General features: G+C 52.8%; 1 protein-coding gene across 7 annotated transcripts in view; it reads right to left on the bottom strand.

Moving 5' to 3' along the window:
• CAMSAP1 (calmodulin regulated spectrin associated protein 1) overlaps nucleotides 1-25207 on the bottom strand; it is a 55857-nt gene that overhangs the window by 19834 nt on the left and 10816 nt on the right. For 5 of the 7 annotated variants that reach the window (XM_027104315.1, XM_027104310.1, XM_027104311.1 and 2 more), the window contains 4 exons: nucleotides 17892-18154; nucleotides 16921-17082; nucleotides 7533-7613; nucleotides 4224-4365 (listed from right to left, as the gene is read on the bottom strand). In XM_027104315.1, coding sequence (XP_026960116.1) covers nucleotides 4224-4365; nucleotides 7533-7613; nucleotides 16921-17082; nucleotides 17892-18154 — 648 coding nt within the window. Of the gene's footprint in view, nucleotides 1-4223; nucleotides 4366-6714; nucleotides 7398-7532; nucleotides 7614-16920; nucleotides 17083-17891; nucleotides 18155-25207 lie in introns of those variants that run through there. The other 2 variants (XM_027104313.1, XM_027104316.1) reach the window with 2 other exon arrangements.

Raw genomic sequence — 25207 nt, 5'->3', positions numbered from 1 at the left:
CTTTGGGCAGGGCCAGCTGCTACTAGTTTTCACCTGGTAGGTTAAACTGCAGGTTTGAAGGTGTCGGGTGTCTTCATTTGGAAAAGGCCCCCTTCGCCCAGCCTGCATTCCCATCTCGGTCAGGTACACTGACCCGCGATCTTTCACGGAGCCCCCAGGAAGCCTGAGGACTTTCTGCAAGTTCTCAGAAATTAGGGGTCAATTTCCTGACTGCAGTCGAGGTGAAAATCGCTAAGGAACAGTCCTTGGTGGGAACCTCCACCGACAGGCAGAGGCCGGGGAACGTGACTGGGTCCTGTTTGCGCAGTTATTGGGTATTTCTAGGGATAAGCTGTGCACGTTGAACAGGAAGGAGACAGGTGGATTGTTTTTAAGAGGAAATGCTTTTCTGCTAGGTGCATCCTGCATTGAGGTTTCTGAGCTGGCACAGATGCCAATGCTGGAGTTTGGTTTTTTTGGATTGAAATCACTTGGGGAATTTTTTTTTTACAAGACTGGTGAATTTTGCTTTTTTTTTTTTTTTCGGTACGCGGGCCTCTCACTGCCGTGGCCTCTCCCGTTGCAGAGCACAGGCTCCAGACGCGCAGGCTCAGCGGCCATGGTTCACGGGCCCAGCCACTCCACGGCACGTGGGATCCTCCCGGACTGGGGCATGAACCCGCGTCCCCTGCATCGGCAGGCGGACTCTCAATCACTGCGCCACCAGGGAAGCCTGAATTTTCTTTTTTTAAAAAATACTTATTCAAAAAAAAAAAAAAAACTTTTTTAAGTGTGTGTATATATATATATATATATATATATATTTTTTAACAGACAATCTTTATTAGGTGTGCACCTCCATCTTAGATCCTGTAGGAGATGCTGTTTTGCTGTTAGGTGGGTTAAAGGGTTAACCCTGGGTGAGTTTGGTAATAAAAGGTTGTTGAAGTTTAAAAAAAAAAAAAAAAAGAATGTGTTTGTTCTCCAGTTATTCCCAACTAGCTCAGGGAGAAAGAGCACAAACGTGACAAGATGTAACGGCTGGAAAGTCTGGGGACAAGTATGCACCAATTCCTGCACCTTCTCTGTAAAAGTAAACTCACATCGAAATAAAGTCTCCAGGACTTCCCTGGCGGCGCAGTGGTTAAGAATCCACCTGTCAACGCAAGGGACACGGGTTGGAGCACTGGTCTGGGAAGATCCCACAGGCTGCGGAGCCACTAAGCTTGCGAGCCACAACTACTGAAGCCCGCGCGCCTAGAGCCCGTGCTCCGCAACAAGAGAAGCCACCGCAATGAGAAGCCCGCGCACCGCAACGAAGAGTAGCGCCCGCTCGCCGCGACTAGAGAAAGCCCGCGCGCAGCAACGAAGACCCAATGCAGCAGAAAATAAAAATAAAGTCTCCAAAACACCCATTTTGTCCCTTTGGCCTCCAGTCTTCCACATGAATGTTTACATTCCCTTGTCAGTTTCTGTAACAAGGACTCGCAACAACCGCATGAACGATCAGGGGACATCACAATGTTTATACTGCTTCTTGGCATCTAAGAATATAGTTTAAATCCCACCCGACAGCAGAGTTCACGATTTTTCCCACGGTCCCACATCTTTTTGTTGCGTTTATTCCCCAGCACTACAGACAGGTCCTCTGTGGGTCCCAACACTCACCAGGAGCTGGCACCGTGCGCGGGGCAGGTGGACAGAGCCACCCTGCCAGGGCTGGGGCTACGGCACCCCCTCCCGTCCCCCTGACTGCAACAGTCCGGGGTCGAGAACCTCTGTGGGGTCAGAGCACGTCAGCGGCAGGCCAAGGGCATCCGTCACAAACGGGCAGTGGCTTCTAACAGACCTTGGTCTGTGCCTCCTGAGATGAACAGGAGAACACGCTCAGCCGTTCAATTCTTGTTTTCTAGAACTTTACACAGGATTTTCAACCCATGTTAAGAAGGAAAGAGAGCCTATGCCCTTCCTCCCATGCTCTGCTCCTTGTGCCGGAATAACCCCGGCAAAGACGGCCTGCACGTCTGCTCTGGAGCCCTCCCGGGACGCTCAGCTTGGCCTCCTCTGCACCCCTCTACTCCGCTCCTTCACCAGGCGGCTTGTCCAGAGCCCAGGCGGGCCGCCCTCTTCAGGACGGAACCTGCAGTTCAGCCTGTCTCCTCCATGTGTTGGGGTGATTTCTGACCAGAGGGGAAAGACTACTCTTTATTTTTCTTCCTTCAGCTGTCTTGGGTTCATTTCTATGTTCTTTTCGAATGCGCTGAGATCAACCTGGTTCATTAATTCTTAAATTCCTTACTGTCCAGACTGCACTGAGGCGACGTTTCCCTTCACCCGTCACTCTGAGCTGCGTCCTGTGGGTTCTGGCATGTACGTCGTTTATCCATTTAATTCAACAAATACCTGATCAAATTTGTCCCAGACGCTATTTTAGACGGTTGGGATGTATCAGTGAACAAACAGATAAAAATGCCTGCCCTTACAGAGCTCCCACTAGAAAATTCCACTGTAATTTCTACTTTGATCCATGAACTATTCTGAAATATCTTCTTTGGTTTCTAAGCACTAACAATTTTAAAGGTTTGGAGAAATACGCTGCACGTTTTTGTTACTGACTTCTCGTTTTACTGTGTTGTGAGGAACTATCAATTCTCTGCAATCCGTCGAGGTTTCTTCCGTGGCCTGAATCAAGCCCAGTTTTGTAAAGGCCTCCAGGCTTCCTCATTTTAAAAGAGCACGACCCCTACGAGCTGGTGCACTGGGCCCTGCCTGCGTCCGTGTGTTCAAGGCCCCTCTGGCCTCACTCTGCCCTCCCCTGCTTCCTCAGCCTGGTCCCGCAAGGCAAGTCGTGAGCCTGGCTCCGGTCACTCCACCCTGTGGTTCTGTCGTTTTTAAAGCCCCGTTTTGACGTTCCGCTATTAGGCGCAATGAGCTTCGACACTCACATCCTGCCGTGGGTTTTCCCTTCCTCGGTAGCACAGGCTCTCTGTCCCTCGTAGCTGTTTTTGTCTTGAGGCCCCGGAGGACAGGTTAGAGACAGGCTGGACAAAGCCCGAGGCAGGACTGCCTACCCACACACGCAGCGGGCGGAGGGCCGAGGGGAGGGAGCCCCGCGCGCTCGAGCGCCCCGCACGTCGGCATTTTAAACATTCTGCGCTCGCATTCAGGGCTCTTCCTCACCCAGGTCGGTCCGCGGCGCCTGCCGGCCTGGTGGTGGCAGGGCCCCTCCTCTGCGGGTCTGGCGGACCCTGGTGGTGGCTGCGCTCCCACACGGCAACACTCTGCTCTGACTCCCGCCAAACGAGTCCTGGACCCGAACGAACTCGCCTGGCAGCTCACTTCCTCAGGAACGACCTCCGCCTCCGCCCCGAGATGAGCCTCCTGGTCTTCCCTGGCCGCAGGGGAGCCTCCCCAGTCCTTTCCAGGGCCCCGGTTACAGGTCTCAGCGGCACACGGCCCAGGCCGCACGGGGACAGAGGCCTAACGGACCTAGGGCCAGCACGTGCCAATCTGGGGGTTTTCAATCACAGATGGAGACCCCCTCCTGGAACCTGAGCCCCCCTTTCTTTCAAGGTCAGCTGTGTGCTTTAGAAACTACAAAACCCAGCACTTCTGCACTTGGACCAGAAGCAGGACCGACGTCAGCTCAGCGCCGGCAGTGAGTCTGACAGACACTCTACGTGCGGCCAGCGGCCAGGGCATCTGTGGGCCTCACACCTCCCTCCCCCAGAAAGAAGAGGACTCAGCAAAACCTACATCAGAGCTCCTGTCCGCACGGCCCTGGACAGGTGTCCGGCGCCATGCTGCTCACGGCATCACCCGCACCTCTCCCCGCGGCCAGGCGTGAGCACCTCAGAGACGCACGACACGGTGACACCAACACCAAGCACACGAGTCACTCACGGCTTGGCAACAGACGGGCCTGCACTCATTTTCCTAAACCACATTCTACATGTTTGAAATCAACTAGAGTAGGGCTGACGAGCTCTCAACTGTTCTGAGACTGAAGGACAGTCACCAATACTTAACACGTTACCCAAATATTTCAAAGTCCCATTTCACGCCGGAGAAAACTGGTGGAGGCTACCGACAAACACGCCACCGTCAGGGCTGCCCGCCTCTGTGCCTCCCCGGTTGGCACTAAGGACTCAGGGCGACTCCCCGGTGTTCTGACTGTTTGGATCAGAGCATCCTAACAGCCTCCTGAGCCTCAGGTCCATTCCAGAGGCACGTGCTCCACTCACCGTCCAGCTTCATCTGCTCCGGGCAGTAGTAGTGGACCACGGCCAAGAGAGCGGCCCCGTGGCTGCCGTCCCGCATCAGGTCCTCCAACAACGGGAAGTAGGGTGGCTGCCTCGTTGACAGGTGCTCTCGGCGGTAGCGCACCTGAGGTGGAGAAAAGGGAAAGGGTCACTACGCGCGAGGTGCCGTCACTGCCGCCTACGTCACAGGCAGGCCGTCAAATCTAGAGTTAACAGGAGTCCTGCGGGACGACGTTTGGAAAAACGGCAATCAAGTGGGAAAGCCCCAAACGTCTGGATTGCATAGTCCGCCTGGAACGTATGTCACGATCCAGGGAACTGGGCTTCGTGGCCACACTGGGTGACAGCAGTTAGTCGCTAATGACACCCGGCCGTCTCACTCTAAAGGGCCGGGCACACCCAGGGCAAGGAAGCAGGACACACGTCTACACTGCCAGAGGCCGCGCACCATCAGCGGATGAGAAACAAGTTAAACGGCGAACAGCCTACGCTGGGAAGACCCGCGTTACTGTTACTTTTCTCAGATTAGCAGCATTAACCTTGGCCACTGTGGAGAACACGAAGCAGCACTAACAGCGTTTGAGAAAATACCCAAAACCAGGTCGGACGGAATGCCGTCTCATCCGTCAGCCAGCCCCTCCGTCAGTGCACGGAAGCGTCAGGAACCCGAGTGCTGTAAAAAACAGGCATTCTTCAAGGTTTCTGTGCTTCTGCCTTTACAGGAAGCCACGTGCACGGTGCTCTCCCCGCGCCCCTGGGCACTGCCCCTGGAGCTGGGCCTCGCTCACGAGCACAGACACACAGGCCGCCAGGGGACCACGTCCTGTGGCACAGGTGAGCCTGGCATTTCCTGCAGCCGCGCCTTCTCCAGGGGAGAAGCACACAGTGCCAGCTCGAGGGAGAAAACCCGCCACCCGTGCTGCCCGCTATGGACCTCCGCGAGCCGTGCAGGAGAGTCAACCCAAAGGAAGGCACCCCGGCAAGAATGCAGTGTGCACACAGCGCAGGGCAGTCAGCGCCGGCATCTGCACAGAACACGCCTCACCCGTGCACGTGCAACGCACGCCACTAACAATGGCCTCGACATGGACTTTAACTTGTTTCTCGGGCCGCCGTGCCCGGGGGCCAGCCTTGGGGCTCCCGCATGCAGAGCCCGAGGCGCACGCCGGGCCAGGTCTCCACACACACAGACAGCGCGCGGGCCGAGCACGGCATGCAGGGAAGCGGGTGGTTTCGCGGCTGAGGGTGGATGGTGTGCGTTTGCATCAGGGAAAGTGCTGAAGCCCTGGGTCGGGGGAGCCGGGGCCACCCCTCGAGGGGACCCTGCTCCAAAGCCCCAGCAGCCTAACAGTCACCCCGCTACCGATGAGCCAGACAAGCGCTCAGACAGCCACGGTGGCCAACTGCTAGGAGGAAACCTACAGGCGCTCTGCTCTCGGCCACATTCTCCAGTTTTTACACGAGTCTCATCTGAAACCCCACTTCCTGGAGGACACCTGCATCTCTGACTGTGTCCTCACTACAGCTCATAACTGCTTTTAACGGTTCTCTCTTTGGCCTTCAGTTTTCGAGAAGTTAAGAGATACGTAAATATGCGTAAAAACGCTTACCCCCGCTTTGTTATTCATGTATTTCAAAGAGAAGCAAAATTATCCATCAGCTACAAAGCAGAGTATATCACTGCTCACGCAGATCCCACTGACAGTTTTATATCCACAGTATCTCCTTTATGATGGAATTCTGAGGATAATTTGATCCAAGTAATTAAACTAAAGGATCAGGCAAATAAAGGAGTCTTCAAAAAGATTTGTTCTCCAAACTTCATTTTAAAATGCACCACTTGGAGCACCAGGTATTTTTCCGTGGGAAACAGTGTAACGAACTGGTTCTGCTTCCAGAACAGGTCCCCAGGTGGAGCACAGCCAGAGCTGCAGACCAAATCACCACGGACCGTAACGTCAGGAAGGACAAATCCAAAGGGGAACTTAGCAAATTGGATGATTTGCCATTCCTGCTGGCACCTATCAGAAAGGAGACTACAGCCTGTCATTGACCTTGAAGTTCGTCACATAAAGAAGTTAACTATGTGTCCGAAGAAGAAACTGTCTGCAAGTCTACCTAAGAAACTGGGCGAAACCACACTCGGGGTGCTGGCTACACAATGCACCTTAGGGCTCCAGAGGGCCTCGTTACCGTCTACTCTGCCCAGAACCGGGCCATCACTGCCCCGCGGGAAATGCAACAACACCACCAAGGAGGACATTCAGACAAACAGTCACGAGCAGTCTGTAATGGAAGCAAGTGGTTGCGGCGGGACGGCCGTCTGGACGGCAGCTGGGCGCACGCGCGGAGCTCACTTACGGGCACTAGCTTCCAGTACCACTTGGAGGGAGACTGCTCGGGAGGCGAGGGAAGGAAGGCAGGAGAGGAGGTCAGCGCGGCAGGCGCACGCGTGGACAGACGAGACACACACCTGCACACCACGTTCACACGAGAGGCGGGGCGTCCCTCTGCGCTAGCAGATGACCGCAGGGGAAGCTCCCAGGCACCTCTGCGACACTGGCCTCTGCGGGAGCAAAGACTACTCTGGAAACTCCGCACGGGCCGGGCACCAAAAAGGACAGGAGCCAACCGCCATTCGGGGAGGGGCTCAGCGAGCCGTCCACGCCCATCTGAGGAAGCGGGGTGGCTCACGGAAGCGTGGCCAGGGTGAGGTGCCCACGGACAGCATCCCCAGGGTCCAGGTAAGAGAGGGGAGCAAGGGGACAGTCGCTCACCCCGCAGCCCAGGGGCCCGCAGCCCAGGCCAGGCCACGTCGTACACGCGTTTGAAGAACATGGATTCAGTCACACACGTGCTCGGCCAAAAAATATAATAATAATCAGGTCACACAGGACGTTAGTGACTCATTTCACTGGACACGTGACATTTACCCGCCTGAATCCCACACTGGGCTCACAGTCCGTGAGGGCTCCAAGGGGACCTCTGGCTGCGGGCAACCCCCCCACCCGCCACGCTGACTTCACCCCGGGTGACCCTACGTTCCTTCCTCTGGAGCTTCCGACACCTCCCACCTCTCCCCCACCCTCCCAAGTTCAACACTAGGCTGCCCCTGCCTGGGAGAAAGGGCAGTGGGCCACCGCGCCCTCGCCACCAGGGCCGGGGCCCAGGGCACTCGCTCCCTGCTTGCTAAGAACAACGAGCAAGCACAGAGCACACACAGACACAGTTCTTGAAAACGGGAGCAACGCTGACTTGGCGCGCTCCAGAGAAGTGAAATTTACCCTTTACCTTTTGATGAGCTGGACTTTCCAATAACTGCTGTTTTAACTTAACTTCTTTCTCTGTTATCTCTCTCATTTTAAGATTTACCTAAAGTAGAAGAAATTAAATGCATTAAAAAGGCAACTGAAATTGATTTCCAACAGTGGTGTGTACATCCTTCCAGCACCCACCTTACTTGTTTGAACTCAGGCTCTTAGATGCAGGTAATATTTAGACCCGTGACACGCATGCAGAAATACATGGATTCCCGGTGACCTGTGATTCGACACAGAGAGCAAGGAAGGCCCTCACGCCCCACGGCACCCGCGTGATGCTTTCCACCTCACGACAGGATCGGCAGCCTCAGCGCTGAGTGTCCCCGGTGTACGGGCAGCCCAAGTTCGCCGCCACTATCAGCGAATGCTGCTGATAACATGGTCTGGCTGAAAACCCCCGAAGTAAACAGGTGCTCGCACATTCCCTGACCACCAAAAGAGCGCTAAGAACTGTCATGAGACACTCGTAAGCGATTAATACAACTGCTCGGAAATGATCAAAATTGCAATTATAAAGTAATAGCGTGGAGAAAAACACTCATCAGTGTTAACGGGGACATGGTCAAAGCTATAATCAGATGAAATGCCACAGAACTGAATGTCTTCTCATTAAACAAGGATAAAGGTAAGTGAAATCATGCACATCAGATCAAGAATGTAGAAAATTTGTTTTTCAAAAGAGAAAGACAAAAGAAAAATCAACATTGATAAGTTTTAAAATAAATGAATCAGGGCTTCCCTGGTGGCACAGTGGTTAAGAATCCACCTGCCAATGCATGGGACACAGGTTCGATCCCTGGTCCGGGAAGATCCCACATGCCGCAGAGCAACTAAGCCCGTGCATCACAACTACTGAGCCTGCGTGCCACAACTAACTGAAGCCCGCGTGCCCAGAGTCCGTACTCCATAACAAGAGAAGCCACCGCAATGAGAAGCCCGCGCACTGCAAAGAAGAGTAGCTCCCGCTCGCCACAGCTCGAGAAAGCCCGTGCGCAGCAACAAAGACCCAACGCAGCCAGAAAGTAAACAGATAAAATAAATGAATTAGAATAGATGGATGGATGGATAAGTGATAAAGAAAGTACTGTAAAAAATGTTCACTGTAAACTCTAGGCGGTGGACACAGGGTGTTCTCTGTATAATTCTGTCAACTTTTCTGCATGTTTAAAATTTTTCACAATAAAATACTAGAAGTTAAAAATTTTAGAAAATTTGTTTCTGCCATAAACTAGGTACCTTCGTAACATGGAAAGGATTTTCTGGTTGGATTGGTGGTGCTATTAATGAATGTCATTTTTGATACTATATCGTGAAATGTGACGTTGGGAAGATCAATACAACTCAGCAAAACAATGTTCCCAACGACAAGGCCTCACAGAATCGTGAGTAACAGGACCAGGAAAAATGTAAGAAAGGTTTTACTACAACAGAGTACAAAAAGTGCACTGGGGGCTTCCCTGGTGGCTCAGTGGTTAAGAATCCGCCTGCCAATGCATGGGACACAGGTTCGATCCCTGGTCCGGGAAGATCCCCCGTGCCGCAGAGCAACTAAGCCCGTGAGCCACAACTACTGAGCCCACGTGCCACAACTACTGAAGCCCGCGCGCCTAGAGCCTGTGCTCCGCAACAAGAGAAGCCACCGCAATGAGAAGCCCACGCACTGCAAGGAAGAGTAGCCCCTGCTCATCACAACTAGAGAAAGCTCCCGTGCAGCAACAAAGACCAAACGCAGCCAAAAAAAAAAAAAGAAAAGAAAAGAAAAGTTCACTGGGCTAGTATCTAGATTATATAACAGAATCGTTGCAACAATAAAAAGAGTAATAATCCAATTTTAAAATGGGCAAAGGATGTGAACAGACATTTCTCCAAAAAAGATCTACAAATAGCCAATAAACACATGGAAAAAGGTTTCCCATCATTACTATCAGGGAAATGTGAATCTAAACCACAATGAGATACCATCTCACACCCTCCAGAATGGCTAGAATCAAAAAACCAGAAGATGAGTGTTAGCAAGGACGTGGAAAACTGGAAACCTCTGGTGCTGCTGGGGGAATATAGACGGTGCAGCAGCCGTGGAGACAGTCTGCCAGCTCTTCACAGAGTTAAACACAGAGTTCCTGTACGACCCAGCAATTCCACCCCTAGATATAAACCCAAGAGAAGTGAAAACACAGCCACACAAACACTGGTACTTGAATGTTCACAGCAGGAGTCACGATAGCCAAAAAGTGGAAAACACACATGCCCACCAGCTGAGGAATGGCTAAACAAAACTCAGCATATCTATACGACTGAGCGTTACTCAACCATAAAAGGAATGTGGTACTGATAAGTGCCACAACACGCATGAGACGTGGAAATATGCTACTTGAATAAAGTCAGAGACAACAGGCCACGTACTGTAGATTTCATTTAAATGAAATGTTCAGAACGGCCAAATCCAGAGAGACAGAAGGCAGAGGAGTGGCCACCAGGGGCTGACGGGGAAGGACTGCGGATGGCACCAGCGTCTCTTTCTGGGTATGATAAAGATGTGTGCGATTGGTGGTGACAGCTGCACAACCTGGTGAGTATCTTAAAATCCACTGAACCACACACCTTAAAAGAGTGAATTTTACAGCATGTGAATTATATCTCAACTTTTTTAAAAAGTTAATTGGTGGGCTTCCCTGGTGGCGCAGTGGTTGAGAGTCCGCCTGCCAATGCAGGGGCCACGGGTTCGTGCCCCGGTCCGGGAGGATCCCACGTGCCGCGGAGCGGCTAGGCCCGTGAGCCATGGCCGCTGCGCCTGCGCGTCCGGAGCCTGTGCTCCGCAAAAGGGAGAGGCCACGACAGTGAGAGGCCCGCGTACCGCAAAAAAAAAAAAAAAGTTAACTGGTAACAGTTTCAAATTCCATATTTCAAATAGCCTTCAAGAAACTACCACTTGTCAAGTTTTGGTATAGAATCAAAAAGAGATGTGCGTAACTATCTGAAAAGATTATGAAAGCACTGTCCCCTCTTCAACTACATATCCACGTGAAACCAGACTTTCTTCCTTTACATCAATAAAAACAACATATTGTGGCAGATGAAATGCAAAGGCAGGTAAGAATCCAGCTGTCTTCTGGTAAGCCAGACATTAAAGAAACTTACAAAACTGTAAAACACCACCACTTGTTCCATTTCTGAGAATACAGTTATTTTTCATTAAAAACACATCGCTTACATTAACATGGAATGAGCTGTTACTTTTAAGTGAATTAATAAATATTTTTAAATGTTCCTGTTTTTAATTTCTAATACAGTAAATATTGAGAGATTTTCTAAAAATTCTTTGAGGGCCACGGTATTTAAGAGTGTAAAGGGGTTCTGAGACCAAAAGGTTTGAGAACTCTTCATCTATACAAGGGAATGAAGAGCAATAAAAATGGGAAATATGTGGATAAATATTGCTAACCATTTTTAATTACTTTAAAAGATAACTGGCTGCTGAGGGTGAAAGTAACTTATCTGGGGCTGTAATGAAATGAATGACAACAGTGGCACAAAGGCCAAAAGGGGAAAAGACATTTCTGATCTTATTTGCTAAATGCTATCACTTTATGTGAAGGCAGACTATGAAAACCTGAAGATGAAATCTGTGAACCCTGAAGCAGCCCCCCCAAAAATACTGGAGACGAAATGGAGTAAAAACGCCGAATCCAAACTACGCCAGGAAAGAAGGAAGACAGAGAAAAGATACAGAAGGGAGACAAGACGTAAAACCCAGCCGTCTCCACAATCACGTGAAATGCAATTAAGTTGAACACTCCAAGGTCAGGCCCAGGCGGACTACAGGGTCCCCGTAAGAAACTCGCTTTAAGTAGAAAGACAAGTCGTGCACACACTGGCCATGCCAAGGCCGGAGGCAAGGATTGTCACCTGTGATAAAGAGACATTGCACGACCACAAAAGGACAGAAAAATCCTAAACACGTATAAATGTAACAACAGACTGAAAATACACAAAGCAAAATCTGACACAACCAAAAGGTTAAACAGACAAAATCCCTGCTGGAGATGAACTCTCCTCCCTGGGTGAGTGACTGAGACTCCAGCGAGGCAAACACACCCAAACCAACCTGAACTGACACTCACAAAGTACTCCCCTGACAACAGCAGAACACACGGCTTCTCTTCAAGTGCACAAGGAACACTCTGTAAGACCACGCAGTGGACCACAGGTCTCGATACATCCAGAGGACTGAAATGAAACCACACAGACTACGCTCTCTGACCTCGACAGAATTCGAAACCAAAACACTAAGGTACCTAGAACCACCCCACCTCCACACATATGAAAACTGAACTACAAACTTCTAGATAATCCATTGCTGAAACGAGAATTCGCAACTAAAACAAAATATTTTAGAGAATGAAGAAAACCACAACACGTAAAAATGTGCACAGTGCAGCTAAAGCACTACTTATATCAACTTTAAATGTTTATGTTAAAATGCAGAAAGGTGTAAAAGAACTAATCTTCTACCCTAACAAACTAGAAAGGAGAGAAAAATAAATTCAAAATAAACAGAAAGAAAAATAATAAAAGCAAGAGGAGGAATTAAATAGAAAATTGGAGAAAGCAACAAAAACCAAAAGAAGGTTTTTTAGAAGATTAATGAAGTTGATAAACCAGACCAACAAAGGGAAGAAAAAAAGAAATTACAGAGCAGGAAACAAGAGGGGACATCACTACAGATCATAATACACTAAAAGGATGATAAAGAAATATGAATATGCCAATAGAGTCAAAAATTTAAATAAAATTGACAAATTCCTTAAAAGTCACAAAATTAAACAGAAATCCTAAACACCTCATAAGTACACTAAAGAAACTGAATTCATAATTAAAACCTTCCAAGAAAACTCCAGGCCCAGATGGCTTCACCAGTGACTCCAACAAAGATTTAAGGACAAAATAATACTAGTAATACTAATAATACAAAAAGTGTTTCACAAAATGAAGGAGGGAATACTTCCCAGCTCTTTTTTTGACACCCGCATTATCCTGACACCCAAACAATAAAAACACATTACAAGAATATATACCTTGGAAAGCACTGGATCCCTAAATCTTTATACACATAAAATATTCTTGAAACTCATTAAGACAAACCACCTCATTAAAAATTGGGCAAAATACGTGAACACCTAACAAGATACACAGAAACATCTTTAGTCATTAAAGAAATGCAAATTAAACCCATGACATACCCAAACGGCCGAAACCGGAAGACTGACGATACCAAGTGTCAGCGGAACGTGGAACACTGGAATTCTCCTGTCTCGCGAGTGGGAGCCTAAGATGGCACAGTCACTTCAGAGAACACTTGGACAGTTTCTTCTAAAGGTAAACTGATCGTCATGGGACCCAGCAACTCACTCCTAAGTATTTACTCAAAGAGATGAAAATGTATCCGCACATCAAGACTTGTGCACAAATGTTCCCAGGAGCTCTATGCGTAACAGACAAAACCAGAAACAACCCGAGTGCCCGTCTACAGGTGAACGGATAAACAAGCTGTAGTGCCTTCGTGCAGTGGAACCCGACTGAGTTTCAAAAGCACCAAACTACTGATGGACACGATGACGTGGATCAACTTCAAAAACACGGTAGTCAGTGAAAGACGCAGGAAGAGTACCTACCACGCGACTCCATCTAACTGCAACGAGTGCAGAGGAACGGCTTCTGGACGACGGAAACGTTACCTTGACTGCGAACGCTAAACATATGTAGTCACTTGTCGACACGCAAGGAACTGGGTCCATTTATCGTATGTAAAACATGCTTGGGCAAAGCTGGGGAGTGTTTTTAGTAAAAGACTCAAGCTACTGGCTGGGCGTCCATAAAAAATAAAGAGCCAGAGCAAGATGGTTCGCGGGAAAACTCCCGGAACACAGAGGAGACGACCCAGCCACACTCACACAGGGCGAGGACGCCGGCGGATGGCTCGGTGGCGGCCCCAACCCCAGGGAGCGACTTGGGCCCCCAGGGTGACTGATCACCCGAGGAGGGAGGGGCCGGTTCAGAGGGCGTGGTGTGGGAAGGGTAAGCTGCGGCCTTTCCGAGCAGGGCCGGGGGTGCACTGCAAGGACGCGCTCCCCACACGACGCACAGGCCGGGGCAGCAGCTGGGCTGGCCCAGTGCCAAGCGGAGGGGTCTCTAAGCATCTCAGGTGGCCGGCGTGCCATCCAGTCTGCAGCAGGACGGGCCCCAGATCGATGCCACACAGCAAGAGAAACTCAGAGGCACCTGACAGGCCTGCCCGGCGAATCCAGAGATGCTGACGGGGATGAGGGCGCCCGCATGCGGAGCCCAGCGTGAGAAGCGACCCCCTGAAAGACCCCACAGGAGAAAGGCAGGCTGGGGCGGGTGTGAGGGGGCTCGCACCTGCCTCAGGTGTGCGCACACAGCCGCGATCCTGGGAACATGGAACCTAGGGACAGAGTTTCCAAGAGACTTCAGATCTTGTTAGACATCTAAGATTGACGCTGAAGAGAAAACTCACCAACGTCAAACCTCCCCAGAGCCCAAACCTCATTAAACGTGCAGCAATTTTCTGTGGAGAGAAAACACATCAGCGTGAGGATGGAGGGAAGGTCTCCAGGCCCGGCTGGAAGCCTGTCAGGTGACAGCGTCCACAGTGGAGAGGCCACGGGGAGCTAAGGTCCCATCACAGCTCAGGGAAGGCACGTGAGCAGAGACCCTCCGAAGGCACAGAGGCGGGAGCACGTCTCACCCCGCACCAGAGGATCCTCCCCTGAGAGGAGCCCCCGGAAGGAGCGACTGCGGGGATCCCGCCCTTGACGGGACCCTGGGGAGACCCTGCAGGACAGCAGCGGGTGCAGAGGTCAGAGCACCCACCTGAAGGAAAAGCCTCCTAACTGAGAAACTGAAACTCACACGGATGCTAAGGAAACAGTGAAACATGGAGCACGTGGAATAAAACATAAATGCTGGGCAAGCGAAAAAGGATCATGAAGAGCTGAAGCCAGCATTAACTCCTGGGAGAATGGAGCGCGGCACGAGAAGGGGCGCGAGCTGTGACAAACCCACACACTGTCAGCACAGCGTCAGGTGCGACTGCGGACCTGGCCAAGGCGGCCACGTGACCACGCCGAGCGGTGGGGACACCTGTCACAGCAGCAAGTCAGGAGGCGGTGTCCACACGGCGGGGACACCACATGGGGGCAGAAGACACAGCGGTGCTGCCGGGCCGGCCACCAAGTCCCAGGCAAACGGGCCACGAGCACCCGGGAAGCGCCGAGGAACACACGGCAAACACCCTGGAAACGGGAGGGTCCTGGGCAGGAAGGGGAAGGCACGTTCCCCCACCCCTACCCAAAGAACCCTGGCCAAAACGAATTACCCAAAAGGGAGAAAGAGAGCCAGACATACACTCTCTTCCTTAAACTTCAACTTTATCAGCGAGTGAAGCAATAACAGTAAAAGGGGCTAATTTTCACCTCTCAACTCGGCAGGTTTGTTTTTTGTTTGTTTTTTTTTGCGGTACGCGGGCCTCTCACTGTTGTGGCCTCTCCCGTTGCGGAGCACAGGCTCCGGACGCGCAGGCTCAGAGGCCATGGCTCACGGGCCCAGCCGCTCCGCAGCACGTGGGATCTTCCTGGACCGGGGCACGAACCTGTGTCCCCTGCATCGGCAGGCGGACTCTCAACCACTGCGCCACCAGGGAAGCCCGGCAGGTATTTTTTAATAATATCCAGTATATGAGAAGACACAGGCAGAAAAAACACTTACACAGACTAAACAGTATGAGAAAAACGGTACAGTCTTTATGGTCAGAATTTGGCAAAAACTAATCAAAAGCCTTTAAAAATGAACCTCAGCTTAATCTCAACCACTACCCACCAGGAACATGTGGGTGGAAGTCACCGAGATGCTCAGGGAGACGGCTGCTTATTGCGGGAGGGGACAGCTCGGCCCCGACGTGTCGAGACCACAGCAGGCGGGCGGGTGGCCTCAGAATGGCCCGAGCCATACTCACCACATCTCCCCAAACGCAAACCTCAGCCTACGGTCAAGTGCCTGGAAGACCCCAACTGCGCCTTTAAGTATGGAGGTTACACCCAGATAAATACAAACTATGGGAAGTTAGTACACTTCACTGCAGAACACTACGTGTGCAGGTGGCAGGGCCATGGGGAATTTCCGCTTTCTTCTGTTGCTCATCCGTGTTTTCTAAATGTCTATAATAACCATGCCACTCCTTTGATAAGGGGGAAAAATCAATACAAGTTGTTAAAGGAAAAGGAAAAGAAAATCTGAACCTGTGGCCACAGGAAGGGAGCTCGGGCTCGGATCACACCCGGGCTCCCGTGGAAATATCACTTCAGAACATCATTTTTTTAACCAAATCCCCGTGGGACGCTTCCCGCATGTACTACTATGTGAAGCCAGGGCACAAGGACGAGGAGGTGCTGCCACCGGGACGCGACCTCGTGGCCACCGGCCAGCTCCCGAGTCCCACCGGGACCAGAGGCTCCACAGGAGTCCTGGAAAAGCCCTCCACCTCACGGCGGGGTCAGAGGGTGAAGGCGGTCTGCTCATCCACTCGCTGCCCCGGACCCACACGAGGGAGGAAACCAAGTAGAGAGCAGGGCGGCATCACCGCGGCGAGGCGGCCGTCCAAGGGAGCAGCACGCGGACTCTGCCAGGCTCTGCTGCGTTCTTCAACCAATCCCACGGCCACAGACTTTCACCTCACCTCTGATAAAGCCCTCACGTGGCAGGGAATACATGTGCAAACTGTGTAAGGAAATAACTCCAAATTTCCTGCATGTGATACAACTCTGCAAGGAGCTGCTCCACGTTCCATTTCCTCTGCTTAATAAAGTGTCCCTAATGGAATACCTTTCGGCCAGTGAGGAGGCTTAATGACCAAAAGGCTTTGGTCAGGTAATCCTCTAATCACACACCATGAGAAATGAACATTCTTTATGAAGACTGTATAGAGAGGCACCTTGTAAGCTTCGAAACATAAAAGGAAAATCACAGCATTTAGGAAGGTACCATTTTTCCCTTAATCAAAATGCCTTCCAAACTGAGATCTCCATGACGCACGTACGTGCTTGAGATAAAAATAAAAGGAATTTATTAACGTGCACCGCCAGCACACCTGTGCTTTCTACAGGCCCGTGCTGCTCCCCTCTGTCTGAACCACAGTGGACACACGTCCGAGGCCGCTGCTAGCCAGGGTCACAGCAGGACACACAGGAGGGTGCTGCTCTCAGGGGGAAGAGGACCCACAGTCAAGGAGCACCCCGGCCACTCATGCCGCTCGCCCCCGTTCCGGGCAGGGCCCCAGCGCTCACCTTGTTGACCCAGAAGACCATGGCGTCCTCAAGGTCGTAGGGAAGCTCTTTCGAGGCACTGAACGTGGAGAAGCGCTTGACGCTGGCCACCACCTTCTCAATGCTGATCATCTCCACGGTGTAGGCCATCATGAGTGCGTCCACCATCGCCATGTGGGCGCTCTGGGGGCAGAGGCAGCAGTCAGTCACCCAACCTTGCCTTTCCGCCCCGGGTCAACGCAGAGACCCTCCCTAGACCCACAGCTGAACGCCTCCGTTGTCTGTCTTCCTCTGCACCTAAGGAGGCACTCAGATCTCTACTTGTACGTGACCCCCACTTCCTCATCTCTGACGACCCCGTGAGAGCCCGGGGCTTCCCTACTGCTCAGCTGTGGGCCAAGGTACAAGGGGCCAAGAGACGTGCCTGAGGCCCCAAGACCACCACAGGCCCCTGGGGCCTCAGGGGCCCGGCACACTGAGCTCACGCCAGGCCTTCGAGCCCTTTCTTCCCAGAACCAGTAACGTCCCCTCGATCCACAACACACATCCACCAAGGCCAAGAGCGAAAAGCCACAGAACGCAGAGCGCCTGAGAACGGCCGAAGCTTAAAGCCACGTGGGAGGTGCCACAGCGGCGTAGACCTGGAGCAGCCTGGGAGAGTCACGCTGGTGGGATGGCTTTCGGGGAAGCTGCGGGGAGACGCTCGGGGAGGACAGGGGCACTTCCTTATTTTGGCACAAAAATACTTAGGAGACACACGTGAGACAACCTAAGAGGGTGGGCTCGACAATTCTACGGCACAACACGTGCAAAAGTTTGCTCCCCGTGAGAAAAAGCCGACAGGAAGCTGCTCACTCCCCCTTTCCAAATCAGCCCCTGGCCCGCGGAGAGAAGGTGCTCTCGAACCCTGAACGTTTGGGGTGACTCTGCTGCGCCGCAGGGGGACAGCGGCAGCCCACCAGCCGCCCCCGCCTGCCGCCCAGGCCACTCACCATCTTTATGGGCGCGTGGCTGAGATCGGGCTCCGTCACGGGGGTGTCGTCACTCTCCATCACGTAAATCCCTTTCCGGGACAGGGCCTGGATGACAGCCTGGTGTCCCTGCAGAGCGGCCACCTGGTCCCCTCTGAGGATGAGGCCGCAGACGCGGCAGTACAGCTCGCTGGACAGCAGCAGCCTGATGACCGGGGGCTTGACGTGCTCCTGCTCGTACTGGTCGATGTAGAAGGGGTCCCTGAGGTCCTCTGGGATGTCATCTGCACGGGGGAGAGACCGCCGCGTGAGCACGACGGCACCCCCACTCTCTCCACACACGGCTCAGGGCCGACGGCACACAGACGACGGACAGAGGGGCTGTGAACGACGACAGGCAACTAACCACGTGCGAGACCCCAGCTACTCGGCAAGCGCTGCCCTCCTCCACCAGCAGAGGCGAGCAAGCCACGCACAGCACTGGGCAACGCCACCGCCCAACCCCCACGAGCATCTCTCCCGACGCAGGAGAGCAAGGAGCAGGTGTGGGAGCCGGAGGGGGCTCGTGGGCCGAAGGGAGGCCAGGACCGCGCACAGCCAGGCCACACCGAGCACCCGGCACCAGCCCTGGGGAGGGAGCCAGGTGCATCCCCGTCTGCTGTCAAATCCCGTGATTTCAAGGCCAGACGCCAGGTCTTTAGAGGAAAGAGCCAGGCCTGCCGCTGCTGCGACAACCAGGCCGGAACCGCAGCCGTGAGCCTCTGCGCATCTTTGGACCGGGCGGCACAAAACGATATGAGCCATGTCACCAAGCATCCCCTCGATCCCATCAAATCAACACTTCTGTCCCTACGTCACAAATGAGGAAACCGAGGCACAGAGAAAGTCAGCAACGTGCCCAAGGCCACGAGAGTCAGAAACCAACTATGAACCCAGCGTGGTCCACGGCATCTACACCGCTTCCCATACACACCCCCGCCGTGTGTGCAGAGCTTTCCCGGCGGCTGCGACAGTCTCCCCCCCCGCCCCCGCTGTCCTTCACGCTTGCTCTGCAAGCTGTCAACCACTGTCCCCCAAAGGGGGGACTCTGCAGTCCAGTCCAGCTGCACCTCACTTTGCTGCGCTCTGCGGACACTGCGTTTTCTCCAGGTTAAAGGTCTGGGGGAAGCCTGCGCCTAGCCAGTCTCTGAGCTCCATTTTTCCAACAGCATTTGCTCACTTTGTGTCTGTGTGCCATTTTAGTAACTCTTGCAGTTTTCAAACTTTGTCATTACTATTATATTTGTTAAGGTGTTCTGCAGTCTAATGTAACTGGAATTTCGTAGCAAGAGTGTTTTGGGTTTTTTTTTCTTTTTTTGGCTGCATTGGTCTTCGTTGCTGCACATGGGCTTTCTCTCGTTGCGGCGAGCGGGGGCTACTCTTCGTTGCAGTGCGCGGGCTTCTCATTGCAGTGGCTTCTCTTGTGGAGCACAGGCTCTAGGCGCACAGGCTTCAGTAGCTGTGGCACGCGGGCTCCATAGTTGTGGCTTGCAGGCTCTAGAGCGCAGGTTCAGTAGTTGTGGCGCACAAGCTAAGTTGCTCCCCGGCATGTGGGATCTTCCTGGACCAGGGCTCGAACCCGTGTCCCCTGCACTGGCAGGCGGATTCTTAACCACGGCGCCATGAGGGAAGTCCCCAACAGAGTGTTTTTAACGAAGCCGTGTATGTCTTTTAGACATAACGCTGCTGCACACCTGATAGACTACAGTCCAGTGTAAACGTCAGGTTCAGATGCACCGGGAAACCAGACCTCCGTGCGACTCGCTCGGCCGTGCGGCCTGGGGCTGAGCCCGGGTCTCTGCTCTCTCACTCCGCCCCACCCCCACCCCGGCCACCCCCGCGGCGCCCACACTCAGGCCACACCTCGAGGTGACCCCACCCAGGAGCGCGGACGGCGCTCGCTCAGCACAGGGGGCCACCTTCTCCGTCGGCAGGGAGCAGGGGGGACCCACGCCGGGAGTCAGGGCAGGACCCGGACGCAGCTGGCTGGGAAGTGAGCCTGGGAGGGAGGCAGGGTCACCTCCGGGGACAGCGCCGGGACCCGTCCCTCCCCGCTCGCCCTCCCGTCTCCCGACACGGGCGGGGGCACGGCCATCCCACTGCCCAGGGGCCCTCGGTCAGCAGCCGCAACGGCGCAAGGACCCGTGTGGGCGTCACCGCCAAGCGCTGAGCCGGACCGAGCTGGTGGGACAGTGGCCTGAGGACGCTGCCTTGGGGACACAGGTGTGAGGCGCGGCTGTCTGAGGGCCACTGTCATTCAGCAGAAACATCAGGAGACAAAGCAAGCGCGGTCCTGCAGCTGTGGCCGCAGCCCTCGAGGCTCAGGACTCTGAAGCGGGCCTGCTGGGAAGGCCGCGAGAAGGGCTAGAGGATGCGGACAAGACTACAGGTAAAACAGGGTCGGCGCTCCACGCAGAAGAAGGAACAGGGCGCCAGCTGGTCGGGTGAACAGAGGATCGGAGCTAGAGGACAGCATGTGCGCTGAGAACAGGACCCGAGCACGTCAGCCTGGCCTTGACCGGGTGCGCCTCTCACCTGGCCGGTCAGAATCCCGGCCTCGAGTGCAAACCATGGACACTACGAAGGCCTGTCTCCGGGGTTGGGAGAGAACTGAATCAAAACGTACGTGTAAGTCACCACGCTACGAGCGGAGCCTGGAGCGCAGCAAAACTCACGCGAGTATTAGTTATCAGTTGTATTCGCTAAACAGACCCCCAAGGAAGCACTCCTCCTGTCGCTGTCACACGTCCCATCCTGTCTACCAAGGCCACATGACTCACGGGGGGGGGGGGGGCGGGGACGTGGCAGCACGTGGGGGGGTGGGCAAGGACTCCCAGGTAGGCGCCAACCCCAACCTGAAGCCCGAGACGGGTTCCAACCCAGTCTGAGGAAAACCAGGACGGCAAGCCTCCACAACACAGCAGGGCAGTGAGCCTCACCACCTGAGAGCTTCAAAACCACGGCAGTGTCCACCCCACCCCAGACCAACTAAGCCAGAATGTCCTGTGGGCTCACAGGCAGAAACATCCGTACCCCTGAGAATCCACTAGACAGGCTGCAGAGGTGGCTGACGGGCTCCGTCGAGAAGTCCCTTACTTATACACTCTGGCTGTGGAAACAGGCACTCACAGAGGGCTTCTAATTCTGGAGCCCTGCCTGCACCCCACCCTTCACTGGAGATGCCAGACAGAAGGGAAAGAAAACAGCCAGCAGCTGGCCCCACCTGGCACAGCCCAGTGACTCTCCTCCCCTACACCAGGCGAGCTCCAGAACAAAACCATATCCCAGCGGTGGCGGGATAGGTGGGCGCCACGGGCGCTTTTCCCCCCCTTTGCTGAGGCAGGCTCGGTTGTGGGAAACACACAGGCTTGGCTTCTAGTCAACAAGCCAGGAAGAGAGACCCCTGGGAACCCCGGGAGAGGGGGTGGGGGACCACAGAGAAGAGGGGGTGGATAAGGAATCCTGAACCCGTGTACACTGTCCTGGTGACCCCAAGTGGCCCATGTGTGACAGACCCAGAGAACCGAACTGACCTTGGAACCACTGCCCACACATGGCCAAACAGACTTCTGGTCTGAACTTACCGGGGTTTACTGCCACCCAGCTGCTAACAGAGCACCAAAAACACAAGCATCACCCAAAAGATTTCAGCAGAAACAGGCTCACAGCATAAGATTCTAAGTGTCCAGGGCAGGGGCTCCCTGGTGGCGCAGTGGTTGGGAGTCCTCCTGCCGAGGCAGAGACGCGGGTTCGTGCCCTGGTGCGGGAAGATCCCACGTGCCGCGGAGCGGCTGGGCCCGTGAGCCATGGCTGCTGAGCCTGCGCGTCCGGAGCCTGTGCTCCGCAGCAGGAGAGGCCACAACAGTGAGAAGCCCGCGTACCGAAAAAAAAAGAATCCGCCTGCCAATGCAGGGGACACGGGTTCGAGCCCTGATGCGGGAAGGTCCCACATGCCGCGGAGCAACTAAGCCCTCGCACCACAACTACTGAGCCTGCGCTCTAGGGCCCACAAGCCACAACTACTGAGCCCGCACACCACAACTACTGAAGCCCGCGCGCCTAGAGCCTGTGCTCTGAAACAAAAGAAGCCACCGCAGTGAGAAGCATGTGCACCGCAACAAAGAGTAGCCCCCGCTCGCTGCAACTAGAGAAAGCCCACGCACAGCAACCAAGACCCAATGCAGCCAAAAATAATTAATTAATTTTTAAAAAATGTCCAGGACACAATCCATAAGTACTCAACACATAGAGACAGGAAAGCGTGACCAATTCTCAGGGGAAAAGAGAGTCAACAGACGCCAACCCTGAGATGACCCAGATGTTAGAATTACTGAAGACTTTAAAACAAGGCCCCACGAGGCCCTCTTGAAACAAACGGAAAGATATAAGTTATTAACAGAGAAATAAAAACTATTAAAAAAAAAACCAAACCTTCAGAACTGCAAAATACCGTTATCAACAAGAAATTCAATGACAGATTCAAAAGATGAACAAAACAGAAGCGGACTCACAGATGGAGAGAACAAACTAGTGGTTACCAGTGGTGGGGGAGAGGAGGGTAAAAACAACTGGGTGTGACGAAGGCTCAAGGATGTGTTGTGCAACGCAGGGGATCTAGCTGATACTTTGTAATAATTGTAAATGGAAAGTAACCTTTAAAAATTGTATAAAGAAATAAAAATTAAGTTAAATTAAAAAAAAAAAAAGGCAAACCAAACAACAGAGGAAAGAGTCAGTGAACTTGAAGACAGACTAACAGAAGAAATCTACCTGAAGAGCAGAGGGAAAATAAACAGAATGAAAGGCAGAGCCTAAGGGAGCTGTGGGACAACATTGAAAGATTTAGTAATTATGTTACTGCAGAAGGGAGATGGGTACAGAAAAAGCATTTGAATAAATAATGCCTAGAATATCCCCGTATTTGGTAAGAAACCAATTTACAGGCTTAGGAACCAACTTGAAGGAAACCAGGTCCACACACTGCATAATCAAATGGCTGAAAACCAAGGATGAAATAACGGGCCCTCGGGACCCCTAACCGGAGGTATCAGCCAGACGTTCAATGACCATGCTTAAAACAATGAAACGAAAAAAGATAAGACTAAGGATTCTGGCAGAAAAGTGGAAATTATTTTTTAAAAAAAGACAAAAGAACTTGGCAGATTTGAAAAAGAACCAAGTAGGAATTCCAGAGCAGAAAAATACAGTAACTAAACTGAATTTCCACACTGGATTGCTGAATAGCACATTACACACAGAGGAGAGAAAACACAGCAACAGAAGGTAAACGACAAACACCGCTTAGTGTCGCAGGAGTGTGACTGGAGACCCAGAGAGAAAGGAGAGAAAATATGGGGCAGAAACAGTATTCCGACAGGTAATGGACAAGCATTTCCCAATACTTGTAAAATGCATGCTTCCCAGCAGAAGGAAGGGAGGCAGGGAGGGAGGGAGAAACCCACACACCAGAGAACATCACAGTGACACTGCTAAAGGAAGAGCAAAGCGGCCAGAAGGAGCCCCTAGTCAGGACGAGGCGGCACAGATTAGTCCTTCCCCGTCCTCTCTACCAGGCACGACTGTAAACCCTGGAAGGAACTCAAAGGCTACCCAGCAGAGAACTCTGAAAGGTGGACGAGGAAGGCAAGCTGGCTGGGAATCCAGGACTGGCCAAGCACTGCAACAGGGCGTCTTACAACCCCCCCCTCAACAAAAGGTGACCCAGGCCTGGTACTTCCTGACCCCCAGCCTGGAAACGGAAGGCAAGCCAAGCGGGCTCATTCCTGCTCCAGGTGGAAGGGGAGTCCCACCCACTACACCAGGCCAGCCTGGCAGAAGCAGCGAGGGAGTGACAGGAAGCCCCACACCCACCTCCACAGGGCACCCAACCTGGAAGCGCTCTCCTTCCCCATCAGGCCCCTCATCACCGGGCGCCAGGGGAGTCCAGCAGTGCGACCTCAGCACGACGGGCAGCCCAGGAAACACTCTGCATCCCCCAGAGGCAGGGGCGGCCACCACAGAGAATCCCACCCCACCCAGAGGCGCTCCTTCCGCCTCCTAAAGCAGCGCCCGCAGGGACGGCGGGAAGCCCAGAGGCACCAGGCATACCAAGTACAACAAAATGGTACCATGAGGCTCTGGACATGACACTGTCGCTGGAGCCACAGTCCACAGAGTGGCCAGGACCTGCAGGCAGGACCTCAGCAGGGAGACTGCTGACGATGACAAAGAAACTTAAGTAGCACCCAGACTCACCTAACATAAGAGCCACAATGACCGGGAAGCAAGCAAAGATCGCCTACCATAACCAGAAGCAAGAAAACCATGACTTTAATGAGAAAAGAGAATCGACTGACACCAAGACATTGGAATTGTCCGACAAGGGGCTTTAAAACAAGTGTCAAAAACATGGCTCCGCAGGCGATCACAGAGTCTCCTGAAATAAACGAGAATTGGAAAAAAAAAAGTCAGCAAAGGAGTCATAAAAGGAATCAAATATAGAACTACAGAACAGAGTAACAGACTTTAAAACTCACTAGTCTCAACAGTAAAGTAGAGACGACAGAGGACAGAATCAGTGACCTTGCAGACAGATAAACAGAATTTACCCAATCTGAACAACAGAGAAAATATACTGAAGAAAATAAAATGGACAGAGCCTCAGGGACCTGTGGGAGAATAACAAAAGATCCAATATTCGTATCACTGGAGTCCCAGGAAAGAAAGTGAGTAGGGCTGAAACAATATTTAAGGAAATAATGGCTGAAAACTTCCCAAACATGGCAAAACATATAAACCCACTGATTTCAAGAAACTGAGTGAACCCCAAATAGGCTACACCCAAAAACTCCAGGCCAAGACACAGCGTAATTGAACTTGTGGAAACTAAAGACGAAGAAAGTATTTTGGAGCAGCTGTAAAGAAAGGACACGTGAAGGAAAAGGCAACACCAACTCAACTGACAGTGGGTTTCTCCTCTGAGCCACAGAGGCCGGGGGAAGTGGCACACATTACAAGTGCTTGAGGAAAAGAACTGCCAACCAGATTCCATATCTGGCAAAACTATCCTCAAGGAATGAAGGAGAAATAAAGACATTCACAGACAAAAGAAAACTTAGGAAAAAAAAAATTGTCTCTAGAAAACCTTAAAAGAGGCTAAAGGAGGGGGCTTCCCTGGTGGCGCAGTGGTTGAGAGTCCGCCTGCCGATGCAGGGGACGCAGGTTCGTGCCCCGGTCCGGGAAGATCCCACATGCCGCGGAGCGGCTGGGCCCGTGAGCCATGGCTGCTGAGCCTGCGC

The sequence above is a fragment of the Aethalodelphis obliquidens genome, unplaced genomic scaffold, assembly GCF_003676395.1.
Source record: "Aethalodelphis obliquidens isolate GAN/ISIS:26980383/991018 unplaced genomic scaffold, ASM367639v1 scaffold7, whole genome shotgun sequence".
Taxonomy (NCBI): Eukaryota; Metazoa; Chordata; class Mammalia; order Artiodactyla; family Delphinidae; genus Aethalodelphis; species Aethalodelphis obliquidens.
The sequence above is the reverse complement of the archived record's forward strand: the minus strand, read 5'-3'. Positions and strand labels throughout refer to the sequence as shown.